Source organism: Micromesistius poutassou (genome assembly GCF_964030765.1).
Source record: "Micromesistius poutassou genome assembly, chromosome: 21".
NCBI classification, from domain to species: domain Eukaryota; kingdom Metazoa; phylum Chordata; class Actinopteri; order Gadiformes; family Gadidae; genus Micromesistius; species Micromesistius poutassou.
Genome location: NC_140291.1, coordinates 450,845 through 464,416, shown reverse-complemented (window position 1 = coordinate 464,416; position 13,572 = coordinate 450,845). Strand labels below are relative to the sequence as shown.

General features: G+C 46.7%; 1 protein-coding gene across 2 annotated transcripts in view; it reads right to left on the bottom strand.

The window, feature by feature from the left end:
* LOC311366947 (pantothenate kinase 1-like) overlaps positions 1 to 13,515 on the bottom strand; it is a 14,398-nt gene extending 883 nt beyond the window's left edge. Inside the window, exons 1-9 of one of the 2 annotated variants that reach the window (XM_084485728.1) lie at positions 13,070 to 13,515; positions 11,543 to 11,689; positions 9,386 to 9,591; positions 8,854 to 9,043; positions 7,918 to 7,981; positions 7,336 to 7,512; positions 6,546 to 6,669; positions 6,102 to 6,227; positions 1 to 1,071 (exon numbers count right to left, since the gene is read on the bottom strand). The exon at positions 1 to 1,071 is cut by the window's left edge and continues 883 nt beyond it. In XM_084485728.1, coding sequence (XP_084341854.1) covers positions 1,012 to 1,071; positions 6,102 to 6,227; positions 6,546 to 6,669; positions 7,336 to 7,512; positions 7,918 to 7,981; positions 8,854 to 9,043; positions 9,386 to 9,591; positions 11,543 to 11,689; positions 13,070 to 13,316 — 1,341 coding nt within the window. In that variant the 5' untranslated portion in view covers positions 13,317 to 13,515 and the 3' untranslated portion in view covers positions 1 to 1,011. Of the gene's footprint in view, positions 1,072 to 6,101; positions 6,228 to 6,545; positions 6,670 to 7,335; positions 7,513 to 7,917; positions 7,982 to 8,853; positions 9,044 to 9,385; positions 9,592 to 11,542; positions 11,690 to 12,078; positions 12,232 to 13,069 lie in introns of those variants that run through there. The other variant, XM_084485729.1, reaches the window with a different exon arrangement.
* Between the last annotated feature and the right edge of the window lie 57 nt (positions 13,516 to 13,572).

The following is a 13,572-nucleotide window of genomic DNA, read 5'->3' as shown; positions in this document are numbered from 1 at the left end:
TGAAGGAACACAGGCGCACCCTCACCAGAACGGGGAAGAATCATAGCCAAATCCAATCTGATCTAACCCTAATAAAATTCAAATCGAATTATAATCTAATCTAATCGCTATTTTATCTAACCATATTCTAATCTACCCCTAATCTAATCTAAACCCTTTTGTTATCTAAAGGGAGTGGTATCTGATGGTAACAACAATATTAAGTGTTAGGCTTTCCTAGGCTTTTCACTACTTCAACACTTGCAGATACATGACTGAATGCGGTCTCAATCTCTCGGTAATGTAAGTAAAATACAACAGGTCTAGAAAGATTTACCTTCACATTATCAACAAATACGAAGAATATGAAGCCACAAAATCCTAACGGCTGATTTTAACAATACAGACAGGCAGACAGACAGACAGGCAGTCAGTCAGTTAGACAGACAAACAAAGATAGAGGGTTTCTTTTACAAAATATTAAAATAAGTTAATCGGAATCATGACACTTGAAGACATTAAATGGAAAATTATCATAAAATTACTTTAGTTATTTTTTGTTAAGTTCATAACGAACAGAGATCAGAACAGGAGAATAAACCAACCCGGTCATTAACTAGTGATGGTTGAGTTGGAACACACAGGTGGGATATTAACCAAGCAAGGCCCCCCCTCCCCAGTAGGGGGCCAATTGGCCCCGCCCACAGGGAGGGCTAGGGTTTGACGGTGGCACTCGATGTCTGAAACCGATCCAAACCCGCCTGTGATGGACCAAGCAGCAGGAGGCAGCCACCAATAGGTTAGAGATGATAGGTGGTCAGATCTATGACGTCTAGAGAGGATGGACAGACAGATGGATAGATCTGTGACGTCTAGAGAGGATGGACAGACAGATGGATAGATCTGTGACGTCTAGAGAGGATGGACACACAGATGGATAGATCTGTGATGTCTAGAGATGATGGACAAATAGATGGATAGATCTATGATGTCTTGCTGGGTTAAGGAGGTCACGTAGAGGTCAGTATAAAGTTAAAGGTCTTCAGACGGCTTCAGTAGTTCAAGGAAGGCACCCACTGCCCCAAAATAACCCTAGAGAAAGAAAGAGATCGATATTAGCTGGTACTTTGCTTTAAAATAAATGTATAATATAATAATCATGCAATGACGCTGTGCCAGGCAGTGAGACCGGGACAGAGGTGGTCACTGGTGCGCTCCAAGGAGAGAGGACTTTGCACGCCTACGCTGGGAATACTCATCGCAAATGTCTGCTCACTGTGCAACAAAATTGGACAAAGTATGTCTTCTTATCAGGACAAATAGAGACTTTTCTCCCTATTCAGCGTAGTGTTTCAGGGAACATGGGCTGTGTGATCCACACACTCTGCTTTCAGCTCGTACACGCAAACCAGAACCTTGATACGAAACAAAAGGTTGAGGGATTGGTTTCTATATGAATCAAGGCTGATGTTCAAGATTCAAGATTATTTATTTGTCACTCACAATGCAGTAGTACCTGTACAACATGTTGAACAGGTTTACATTGAAATGTAATCCCTGACCTCGCCCCAAGACTGCGCTGACACTCAATTTGATAATATTAGTTAAAAAGACAATAATCATGAATAGGTTTAAAAAGACATTATAATCATATCATAGTCGAACAAAGCCTAGACTACTGACTGTCTAGGCCTTTTTGTTTGCTGTATCGTTAAAATGATGTTAAAAAACTGGTTCTCCAAACCTGTTCACACCTGTACACCATTTGACACTCCCTCGGAATTAACTTCCTTTATATTGGCTGGCATTTCCACTCCCCCCAGACATGCATGAGGCTCCAAGGCAACTCGCAGACCAAATAAAGGGAGTGTAGAGAGTGAACCAGACCTCCCCAGTTAGGACTTTGACAATGGCAACTTAACTCACAAAGTCCCCAAATATAAAGTTAATCAAAAAGCCTGGCCTTGGATCACTGTTTAGTCACCATCAGCAGAGCTTCTCACGCTCTCCCCTGCACGGCTCCAGGGCTATCTGACTCTCACTACACAGCGGCCCAGTCCCATTTCTCTCCCCTTAACAAGAACACTTGCTTTGTGTGCCCTTAGCTGCAAGTCAGCTACCGAGCTGGCTAGCGTTCAAGGGTTGATTTTAAGGGAAAAACAGCACTCCCCCCTTGCTGCCTTAAATATTGGGACACAAAATCTAGGGTTAGGGCTCAAATCTAGGGGAAGGGGGAGAATTGGGACAGGGCCTACACTCTTATTCTTATGATCCCAGACTAGTATACAGGCAGAAACTAAAACTGTATAAACCTGCTGGGCGGAGATCTAAGAATTAGAGCAGTGAAGAAGCAGCGGAGGAACTGTGTGACGGCCCGGATAAGACAGACTGGGACCCTCGTAGGACCGCTTCCAACAGCCTGGATAAACACATCGAGGCTGTGACTTCATACATCAGCCTCTGTGAGGACAGCTGTCTTGCAACACACGGGTCTTGGGGTGGGTGGGGAACGTTGTGACAACAATCAAGATGGTCAAGTTCTACATGGCCATCGGTGAGTCCATCCTATCATGTGTCACCGTGTGGTTTGCTGTCCCCACTGCCAAGTAACGCCGCGTTCTGCACACGGCCGTCGGATGACTGAGGTATGGGGGATATTAGACATATCCATGTGTTTTCCCGGGTTGTATTACAAAGGCGATTTCATTGGACAGTGTATTAGCGTATATTTGCATGACACGAATCTGACGATTGGCCGACGGATCCGTCGCTGCCTCAAAAGTTCAACATTTCTCAACTTTTTTTGACGCAACGGCAACGGAGCCAACAGACGGGACCCACAATGCATTTGGAGAGCACCCCACGCAAAGTCAATGAGACCCGTCAACGGACGTATGCAGTGTGAACGCGGCGTAAAAGGCAGACTGCAGTAGATCACTTCTCGGTCAGAGAAGGTAATCAACTACAACCTGCCGTCTGTCCTGGACCACAACCACTCCAGGACCAGAACCACTCCAGGACCAGAACCACTCCAGGACCAGAACCACTCCAGGACCAGAACCACTCCAGGACCAGAACCACTCCAGGACCAGGCGGGATAGCCCAAACCCATTTAGTAGCCTCTAGCCCCGTCTGACTTTCACAGCGTAAATAATTAATAATCATTAATAACTTTGTGTGTAAATATCGTTAATTAATATTGGTGTCAATTCTCCCGGTTACATTTGTTACATTAATATTTTTGCTTGATAGAGTGTTTCTTTATGTCTTTAATGCACCATCCCCACTACGTTACTTCCTCGTATGTACAAATACAATTATAAATAATTTCACATGCACTTTTACGCACCTCCTTATGGTTCTAATAAATGGTGGAGTGATATGCATATTGATGAGGCAATTTTAAATGGATAGTTGACTAATCGGGTTGCCAAGTCAAAACTACCCGTAGTATAATATATATTGTTTCAGTGTGGTTTTGACGTGTCGATAAAGCTCGTATTTAAAATGGTTAGGGTAGCTTTGGGTAAGGGCGATATTAAGGGTAAGCGTTAGATTAAGGGTTAGGTCTAGGGCCAGGGCAAAAGACAGACGGTACCTTGTGTTCATGGAACAGGGTTTAAGTTGAGTTAAGGATTATTGTAAGAAGAAGGGTTATGTGGGTGGGAGTGTGGCTGGTTTAAGCAGCCTCACCTGCACACCTGTTGCAAAGGTTTGATCATTTACATGACAAGGGGGTGATCTGCCAATTTCTGCTCCCTTGTCAGATTTTGCTACCTAGTGGTTCTGCGCATGACGACACTGTTGATCCGCGGTGTAGTATTGGTGTAAAATACACATACTGTACCCCTTAACTCTTCAATAAAGACGTTATGATACAGTATCAGAGTCTATCGAATCATGCTACCCTATCAAAAAGTGCTACCTTATGTGTCTGGTAGTGTATTTATTCTTTTGACCAACTGCCTCTATCAAACGATGCTCCCACTATAGAAACACGTTATGTTACACCACTACTCACTCCATGTACACTGTAAGAATACCGGGGAGCATATTTTGATACTGTGTTATAACATCTTTATGGGAGGTTTCAGTGTACAGTACGTGTATTTCACACCAATACTCAATAGCGTCGTCATGCACATGCGCAGAACTACTAGGTAGCAAAATCTGATGAATTGACAGAACAGGGGCTCCGCTCCCGATGGAGCGTGGAGACGGCCGGTTTAACATCAGCCCACTGATTACTCAATGGGCAACAGGTGCGCAGCCTCCCCCAGCCCCAGAGTCCAATCAGCCGCCAGGAGGGCTGCTTCACCCAGCCATCATCCACACACCCTGATACAGGGTGGGTCAGGGTTTTAGAGAGTTATTTTCAGCCTACCACTCTAAAGGCCAATTTACACCAGTGCCGTTTTAGACGCGTTTTTTAGTCGGCCGTCAGACTTGAGGTAGAATCCATTCACACTAGTGCACTGATTCACACCGGCAGCGTTCTACGCCCGCCTCACACCCGACCAAAGCTTAACGTTACGCTTCACTTCTATTTTCGTGCGTTTCTGAAGCGTCTCGGTTATGATGTTATCTGATGAATCTTGAAAATATAGTGAAATAAACGGCGGCGGTGTGAATTGATACGCCTACGTTGAAGATGGCGGGCTTTCTTGGAAAAGTGTAGATGAGGCACTGGCCGGCTAACATTAGGTTATCTTTTACTCGCTCATGTAAATGAGCGTATGTGCCTTGCATCTTGACGGCATTAGGAACAATGTTTTATCGACGGAAATCTGAAATCGGCACCGATGTTTTTCCTTGAAGTCTTGTGTATTGTGTCTGTAAAATCTACCGATAAGCTGCTCTGAAAAATATGCAGCAGCGACGGTTTTGGTTTTGGTTCGACCCACAGTATGTGTTTGGAAAAATACAGTAATTAGAGAGAGTCAGTTGGATAAAGCTAATCTTGTTAACCCTGGGCCTGTTGTTTTAAGGAAGGAGTATGGTAAGGATAAATAACCCCTTACCCCGCCCAGGGTTTTCCAGCGAGTCACCTATTATCTTAGAATGTTTGCCAGAGAAAAATCGTTTAACTATCTTTCGTGTCCTTAACCCTCACTTCAATGAACTCAATCCCGTCAACTCCCATTGATTGTGGCTAGCTGTGTCAATTGCTAACCTGGTCGAATCGCGTGTTTGGCCGATTGAGAGTTGTTTGTTTTTTTGTGTGGTGCAGATTATTAACCACAAGGGTATGAGCAGTACTCTCTTAAAATGGAGAATGTGTAAGCTTGACAGTGTCCCATTAACTTGAACTTGGTTAGCGTTAGGTAAAGGGTCCGTAATGACGCATGTCCACTGGCGGGTACGCTTCAGACCCAGCACGCCTCAGCCCAGTAGGGAGGGTGCGGTACGGCCCAGCTCAGTTACGGCTCACGTTTCCCCCGCCGCCAGTACCCTTATGGTAGGGCGGGGTTTAAGACAGTACCCTTATGGTAGGGCGGGGTTTAAGACAGTACCCTTATGGTAGGGCGGGGTTTAAGCTGGACGGCGATAGCCGCGGCAGCTACGTAAGCATCGTGATCTCATAGCAGCCCGACACAGCGTAGCCTGCTAATGAATCCAAGGAAAAGGAAGAACGCGCACAATGAACAAAGAGCAACCATGTAGGACGTCCATAAGGCGCCATAAGGTACTAGTTAGGTACCTTGAGTTCCAGGCACAGGGCTCAGGGTTTTCCGTTGGACAGTAGTATGTGGCGTAGGACAGGGTTAGGTTTGGGCTTTAAAGGTCCCATGACATGACACCAGGTGTGAGTGTGATTGGCCGTTACAAGCCGTTTTGAAAATCTGTCTCCTCTGACATCACAAGTGGGCGTGTCCACCTAGATGTATGACAGATAGATGAGCAACGTTTGCTACAGTCCACTGGGCGGGCTGGTAGACTGATCTATCCAGCACACATCTAGGTGGACACGCCCACCTGTGATGTCAGAAGCGGCACATTTTCAAAAGGTCTTGTAACGGCTGATCCCACTCACACCTGGTGGTAGAATATCTCCTTTAACTTAGGGGTGAGGTTAGTGGGGGGGGGCTTAGGGGTAAGGGTTAGGGGTAAGGGTTTGGTACCTCGTGCTCCAGGAACAGGGCTCGGAGTTGTCCGTTGGACCAGAAATCCATGGCATAGGACAGCAGCTTGGTGGACACTGTGTTGATCCTCAGGAAGTTTCCCACAAACACCACTCGTTCAATGTTCTGGTCAAAACAGGCACAAAAATAAATGATTAACGGCCAAATAATGTCAATCCAATAAAAAATTAAATTAAATAAAAAATGATGCAATCTATGCATATCTCTGAATGTTTATAGAAATGTTTGCAAATGTTTGAATTAAAATCCAAAACTGTATCGGAGTATGGATTTTTCATATCGTGTCCAATCAGTTCAATTTGTCACAGTTGGAATCCAATCAAGTTCTAGAGACATCTCAAGCATGCTCTCAGCCAATAGGACGCAACTGTGTGTGTACGTGTGCGTGCGTGTGCGTGTGCGTGTGTGTGTGTGTGTGTGTACCTCGTTCACGGCACACATGCGTGCGATAGATCCTATGTTGTTGGTGATGGTGACCAGCGTCGCTCTGGCCAGGTCCTCTTTACTGACACTCTCCCGCTTCTCCTTGCACATCATGTGACCAAAGCTGCAACATGACATCATTCAACGTCAACACGTGACATCATTTAACTACGACGCGTGACACCTTTAAACGACAACACGTACAATTCATGGTCAGCCATGACCTGGCCTGTTTGTGAAGCCCGGTGACAAACACGTAGTTCTTGTACTTCTTGTACTGTTCTTGTTCTTGTGTAACATGTACAACGACAGGTTGTTCTATGTCAACAGAAAAATGAGCTTTCATTCCTGCAGTACAAAGCCAGTACATTCTGTCCTCATTCGGGGGGGATCTCAGTGGCCGGGTCATCTCCATGTTATGCATCGAGAGGTCCTGTTTGACCATGTCATTTTAATGAAACGGGGATTAAATAGCAATTGAACCCAAATAATATGTCTTAACACGATCGTCAACGTGAGATCGACCGCATCTCTTCCGTTCCTTCAATTGTCACGCAGAGAAAACTGGGCAAAAAGTCTCCACCAAACACTACATTAGCGTTCCGTTATGTTCTGAACGCAGGTAACGGTCTTTTGGTGACACAGAGGTGCCCGCTTCCGACAAATCTACCCCGTCAGAACCGTCGTGTTTCAACCAATGGGGTGACGTCACAGATGCTACGTCATCATTTTTCATGACACAGACGCCACGTCCAAGTGCGTGCGCGTGTGTGCGTGTGCGTGTTCCGACCTGGAGGCGACGGCGGCGCCCTGCAGGCCGAAGCGCTCGTAGTCTCCTCCGTAGATGTCGCGCACCAGCTTGTCGGCGTTGGTGGAGTCGCCTTTAGCCGCCATCTCCAGCGCCTCCTCGAAGCTCTGGCAGCCAGTCAGCAGGGAGCACAGCCCCAGGAAGGTCCCGCCCCCTAGACTACACACACGTCCAATCAGAACGAAGCCCCGGGAAGGTCCCGCCCCCTAGACTACACACACACACGTCCAATCAGAACACGGCCCCGGGAAGGTCCCGCCCCCTAGACTACACACATGTCCAATCAGAACACGGCCCCAGGAAGGTCCCACCCCCTAGACTACACACACACACGTCCAATCATAACACGGCCCCAGGAAGGTCCCGCCCCCTAGACTACACACACACGTCCAATCAGAACACGGCCCCAGGAAGGTCCCGCCCCCTAGACTACACACACGTCCAATCAGAACATGGCCCCGGGAAGGTCCCGCCCCCTAGACTACACACACATCCAATCAGAACACAGCCCGAGAAAGGCCCCGCGCCTCAGTCCAGCCAATCAGCAGAGAGAACAGGTCATACCTGGTCCCCGTAACTCGTTTGTAATGGTCCTTTGAGTAGACAGCGAGGATGGACACCCCGGAACCTGGATAACAAGTCATGTTTACAAGTTAGCAGTGGATAGTAGTAGGAGGGTGTACTGTAGTTAGGGTTAGTGTAGGCTTTAGTTTAGTTCAGGGTTAGTAGTGTATACTGTAGTTAGGGTCAGTAGTGTATACTGTAGTTAGGGTCAGTAGTGAAGGCTTTAGTTAAGTTCAGTAGTGAAGGCTTTAGTTAAGTTCAGGGTTAGTAGTGTATACTGTAGTTAGGGTTAGTAGTGAAGGCTTTAGTTAAGTTCAGTAGTGAAGGCTTTAGTTAAGTTCAGGGTTAGTAGTGTATACTGTAGTTAGGGTTAGGAGTGTATACTGTAGTTAGGGTCAGTGTAGGCTTTAGTTTAGTTCAGGGTTAGTAGTGTATACTGTAGTTAGGGTTAGTAGTGTATACTGTAGTTAGGGTTAGTAGTGTAGGCTTTAGTTAAGTTCAGGGTTAGTAGTGTATACTGTAGTTAGGGTTAGTAGTGTAGGCTTTAGTTAAGTTCAGGGTTAGTAGTGTATACTGTAGTTAGGGTCAGTAGTGTAGGCTTTAGTTAAGTTCAGGGTTAGTAATGTATACTGTAGTTAGGGTCAGTAGTGAAGGCTTTAGTTAAGTTCAGGGTTAGTAGTGTATACTGTAGTTAGGGTTAGCAGTGTATACTGTATTTAGGGTTAGTAGTTTAGACTGTAGTAAAGAGTTAGTAGTGTATACTGTAGTTAGGGTTAGGAGTGTATACTGTAGTTAGGGTTAGTAGTGTATACTGTAGTTAGGAGTGTATACTGTAGTTAGGGTTAGGAGTGTATACTGTAGTTAGGGTTAGGAGTGTATACTGTAGTTAGGGTTAGTAGTGTATACTGTAGTTAGGGTCAGTGTAGGCGGTAGTACCGATGTTAACCAGCAGCATGGGGAAGGGGTTGTCCAGGCTACAGCTGTGCTTGGTGCTGTGGTCCGGGTCCGACGGGTTCTGGAAGTAGAAGCACTCGGGGAGACCGTTGAAGCCCACGCTGTCCACGTAGAGCAGGCCCCGGATCAGACAGTCCAGCTCATCTAGCTTACACAGCTCCAGACCTGCCATCTGCACACAGACAGGTAGTCAGAGAGACAGGTAGACTGAGATGAGTGGACAGACAGACAGGTAGTCAGAGAGACAGTCCAGGTCATCTAGCTTAAACAACTTTAGACCTGCCATCACAGGTAGTCAGAGAGACAGGTCATCCGAGAGACAGACATAGACAGATGAGAAGACAAGTAGTCAGACTTGTCAGGTAGGTAGGTAGTCTGACAGACGGGTAGACTGACAGACGAGTAGACAGACAGACAGACAGGTAGTCAGACAGAGAAACAGATAGGGAGCCAGACACACAGACAAGTAGACAGACAGACAGTCAGTCAGACAGACAGAGAGGGAGGTGCTCACCGTAGCAAAATCCTGTTCGAACTTGAAGGCCCCGCCCCCGGTGGCACAGAGGGAGGTGTGCAGGGAGGAGAAGTTCTTGTCCTGTCCCATCTGGATGAAGCCCAGCATGTCCTGTGTGGGGAAGCGGATGAAGTGAAGGTTTCCTGTCCGCCCACATATGGTCAGCTTCCGGAGCTCCAGGTGCACGTCCCTGATCCCCGAGTCGCCTAGGAGACCAAACAGACCATGGGGGCGGGTCTATGAGACTGTTATGGCCAGGCCACCTGTCTGTGTGTGTGTGTATATATATATATATATATATATATACACACACATTTTCAGAAGTTTGTATTAAACAAACTAAACAAGAGCAAAACAAATTACAAACAAATATAAACAAATTAAACAAGTTAAATAGCTCAACACAACTAACATTACAAGCGGTTTCTTCATATTCAATACAAAATGCCACTTTACTTACTTACTGCTGTTTCAAAATTACTCAACCCCCTGAACAGAATTCCTAATAAAAGCATTTAAGAGTGGTTTCAAACACACCTGACGCAACTAATCAACGGCTTCAGTAGTTGTACCAGGTGTCCTTAATGTAGAACACATTAAATATCTCAACTGTTGATGGTGACACTTGTTTGCGTGTTAGAAACATGGCTAAGTCAAGAGCGTTATCCATTAAGCTCAGATGGGAGATTATTTCCTTGCACAGACAAGGAAAAGGATATAAAAAAATAGCGAAGGCTCTGGATGTCCCAAAGGATACAGTAGGTAGCATAGTTCGGAAGTTTAAAGTTTAAAGGAACTGTGCAGAAGAAGAAGACATCAGAGGCTACTATCAGGTTCCTGAGGAGAGGAGGTGTCTCCTCGTGAGGCTGCAAAAGACGTCCCGCGAGACTTGCTGGCAGCAGGGACCGAGGTGTCCGTTTCTACGGTGAGGCGCGTACTAAACACAGAGGGGTTCCATACCCCGACCCCAAGACCCACACCACTGCTGACCCAAAGGCACAACAAAAAGTCGGCTCCAGTTTGCAGAAAAATCTTTAGATAAGCCACAGAGGTTTTTCTGTTCTGTGGACTGATCTGTGAGACAAAACTAGAACTTTTTGGGCCTATGTATCAGCGGTATGTCTGGAGGAGGAAGAATGAGGCTGAAGAGAACCCCCTGCCCACAGTGAAGCACGGCGGTGGGGCGGTGATGCTTCGGGGCTGCTTTGCCTCCTCTGGAACTGGAAATGTGTACCGTGTGAATGGCAAGATGGATTCAATAAAGTATCAGGAAATCCTAGACAAAAATGTTGTGCCATCTGTGAGGAAGCTGAAGCTTGGACGTCATTGGACCTTCCAACAGGACATTGACCCAAAGCATACCTCGAGGTCCACCAAGGCTGCGGTGCAAAAGGAGTCCTGGAAGGTATTAGAGTGGCCATCACGGTCACCTGACTTGAATCCAATTGAAAATCTCTGGTTAGATTTGAAAAAGGCGGTTGCAGCGCGCAAACCGAAGAACATTGTAGAGCTGGAGGCCTTTGCTCGTGAGGAATGGGCTAAGATTCCTCAGGAGCGCTGCCAGAAGCTGCTGTCTGCCTATGAATCACGTTTGCAGGAAGTCGTGAGAGCAAAAGGGTGCTCTACTAAATACTAAACGTGTCTCTCATGAAGGGGTTAGCCTACTGCAGTTTATAATTTTTAAACTGCAGCAGGCAGTAAAAGTGACATTATTTATTTAATTTAGAGAAACTGCTTGTAACATTAGTTGAGCAATTTAACTTGTTCTTGTTTGCTTTGTTTATTTCAAACTCCTGAAAATCTGTTCATTTTGCTAATACACCTAATTTCCAATGGGGGTTGAATATTTTTGGGTGCAACTGTATTACTAACTAAATCTATTTCTAATACTAACTGTTTTAAGAGAGGGATTAGCAGAATAAAATAGAATAATGGAGCAGGCCACCCCCTCTCCCTCACGCTCTTTTTAGGGGCTCCTCTCTCTCTCTCTCTCTCTCTCTCTCTCTCTCTCTCTCTCTCTCTCTCTCTCTCTCTCTCTCTCTCTCTCTCTCTCTCTCTCTCTCTCTCTCTCTCTCTCTCTCTCTCTCTCTCTCTCTCTCTCTCTCTCTCTCTCTCTCTCTCTCTCTCTCTCTCTCTCTCTCTCTCTCTCTCTCTCACCGTAGGCCACGTTGGAGGTCAGGTATTTCCGGATGGACTTTAGGTTGTCCACTTCCTCCTGTTCTTCTTCAGCGGTGACGTCAACCGGCTCAAAGTAGACCAGCTTCACCAGCGTTCCTCCGATGTCCATCCCGAACCACGGGAACGCTGGGGAAGACGGGGAAAAAGAAGAAGGCACAGAGGTAAATAATGCATGTAGAATGATATTTAACCCTGTTGGCAGCACAGCCCTACAGGGGTCAGCCCTGCTGCCTCAAGACAAGAAGGTCCTGGGTTCCAAACCCCAGGGCGGCTGGGGGGGTTTGTACGTGATCCCCGTGTTCCCGAGGATTCCCTCCAGTTGCTCCGGTTACATGAGCAGTTATCCCCTTAACTGCCCATGTTGAGACGTTCCTCCTGCCTGTGTCCTTGACCAGCAGACCTGGAGCGCCTCCCTGTGGCGGCCCACTGCTCCCCGCGCTGCAGCCAGGGACGGCTCAAAGGCAGAGATTGCGTTCCGTTGTGTAGTACTTAAGTAATATAGTGCGAGTACTTACACACATTACAACACATGTTGTACAACTACTATTGATTCTTGAAGCGGGTTGAGTCAGAGGTCACACACTCGCGCCGTTCTCTGGCTCGCTGCCCTGCGTGTTCTTAGGAATTCAGAGTTTTTATTTGTGGCTGTTGTGTTTTGCACATTCTCAGCTTATTGAGTGCGATGTGCCCTGAGACTTGAGTCCAGCAGGGTAACATTTCCTCAGCTTCACCTTTGCCCATAAGGCGATAAGGTGCTCTGTGCCGCACCATATAAAAGTGCAGTGGGAGATGTGCACGGGGCCCACGTTGATTGGTACATTGTATGATCTCTTCAGTGCACGGCAGTGGCCATAAGGCAACGCCTAAGACGGCTCTGCATACGGTCACAGAACCAGTATAACAACATAAATATCGTTGGTAAACGATGCTGTTGTTGATCTATGTTGTGCAGTTGATCCCACTCCCCCTGCTGCTGATTGGCTGTTTGCTCTGTCAGCAGACAGCTGACGTCTGTCAGCCAGCAAATGGGAAGCTTAACAAGGATCCATACAACACACAGAGACAGGGACAGGGACAGCGAGAGAGAGAGAGAGAGCGACGGCAAGAGAGAGCGAGAGACAGAGAACAGATGACATATCTGTCAATGATCGGCTGAGTGATAAAGGTGTCCTGGAATGTGCACTCTGACACACACACACACACACACACACACACACACACACACACACACACACACACACACACACACACACACACACACAGAACATTACTCCATTCTTGCTTACGACAAAATGAAACACAATAAATCAAATGTCATCCTATTTATAAACTAAACATACATTTACACACACAATATATACATAATGCATATATATATAAATATATATATATATATATGTGTGTATGCATGCATATATATGAATACACACACACAATCATTATATATATATTTATATTTACAATACAAATGCAACTGTCATACATTTATATAAATAATAAACTTACGTGGTCTGTTCTTCCTGCAGGAGTCTGTCCTCCGCCGGACTCGGCTCAGTTTCGGCTCCTCCTCATCAAAACATTCGCTGCTGCTTCGGCTTCCCCCGGCACCGCTGGAGCCCGAGTCCCCGGTGCCGCAGCCCGAGTCCCCGGCACCGCCGCAGCCCGTGTCCACGGCAGAACCGTTCACGGCCCCGGGTTGAGGGACGTGGTGACACGGTCTCTTCTGCTCGGGGGACCGTCCGTTGTCGGCCATGTCTCGCCGCAGGCCCCGGAGAACCGGAACAATAAGGAGCGTTTCCAAACAGGCTCGTTCCCGACGACCCTGAATGCGGGATTTGACGTGACCGTTTTTGTTCACAGACAATCGCTAACGACTAGTAATGAATGCTGCAGTCAGCGCGACCATAGCTTGGGCATAATTTACATAGATAAAAGACATAATTATTTATATATACACCCCCCAACCTCCCGAACCCCCCTCTCTCGGACGGCTTCCGACTTCCTGCCAC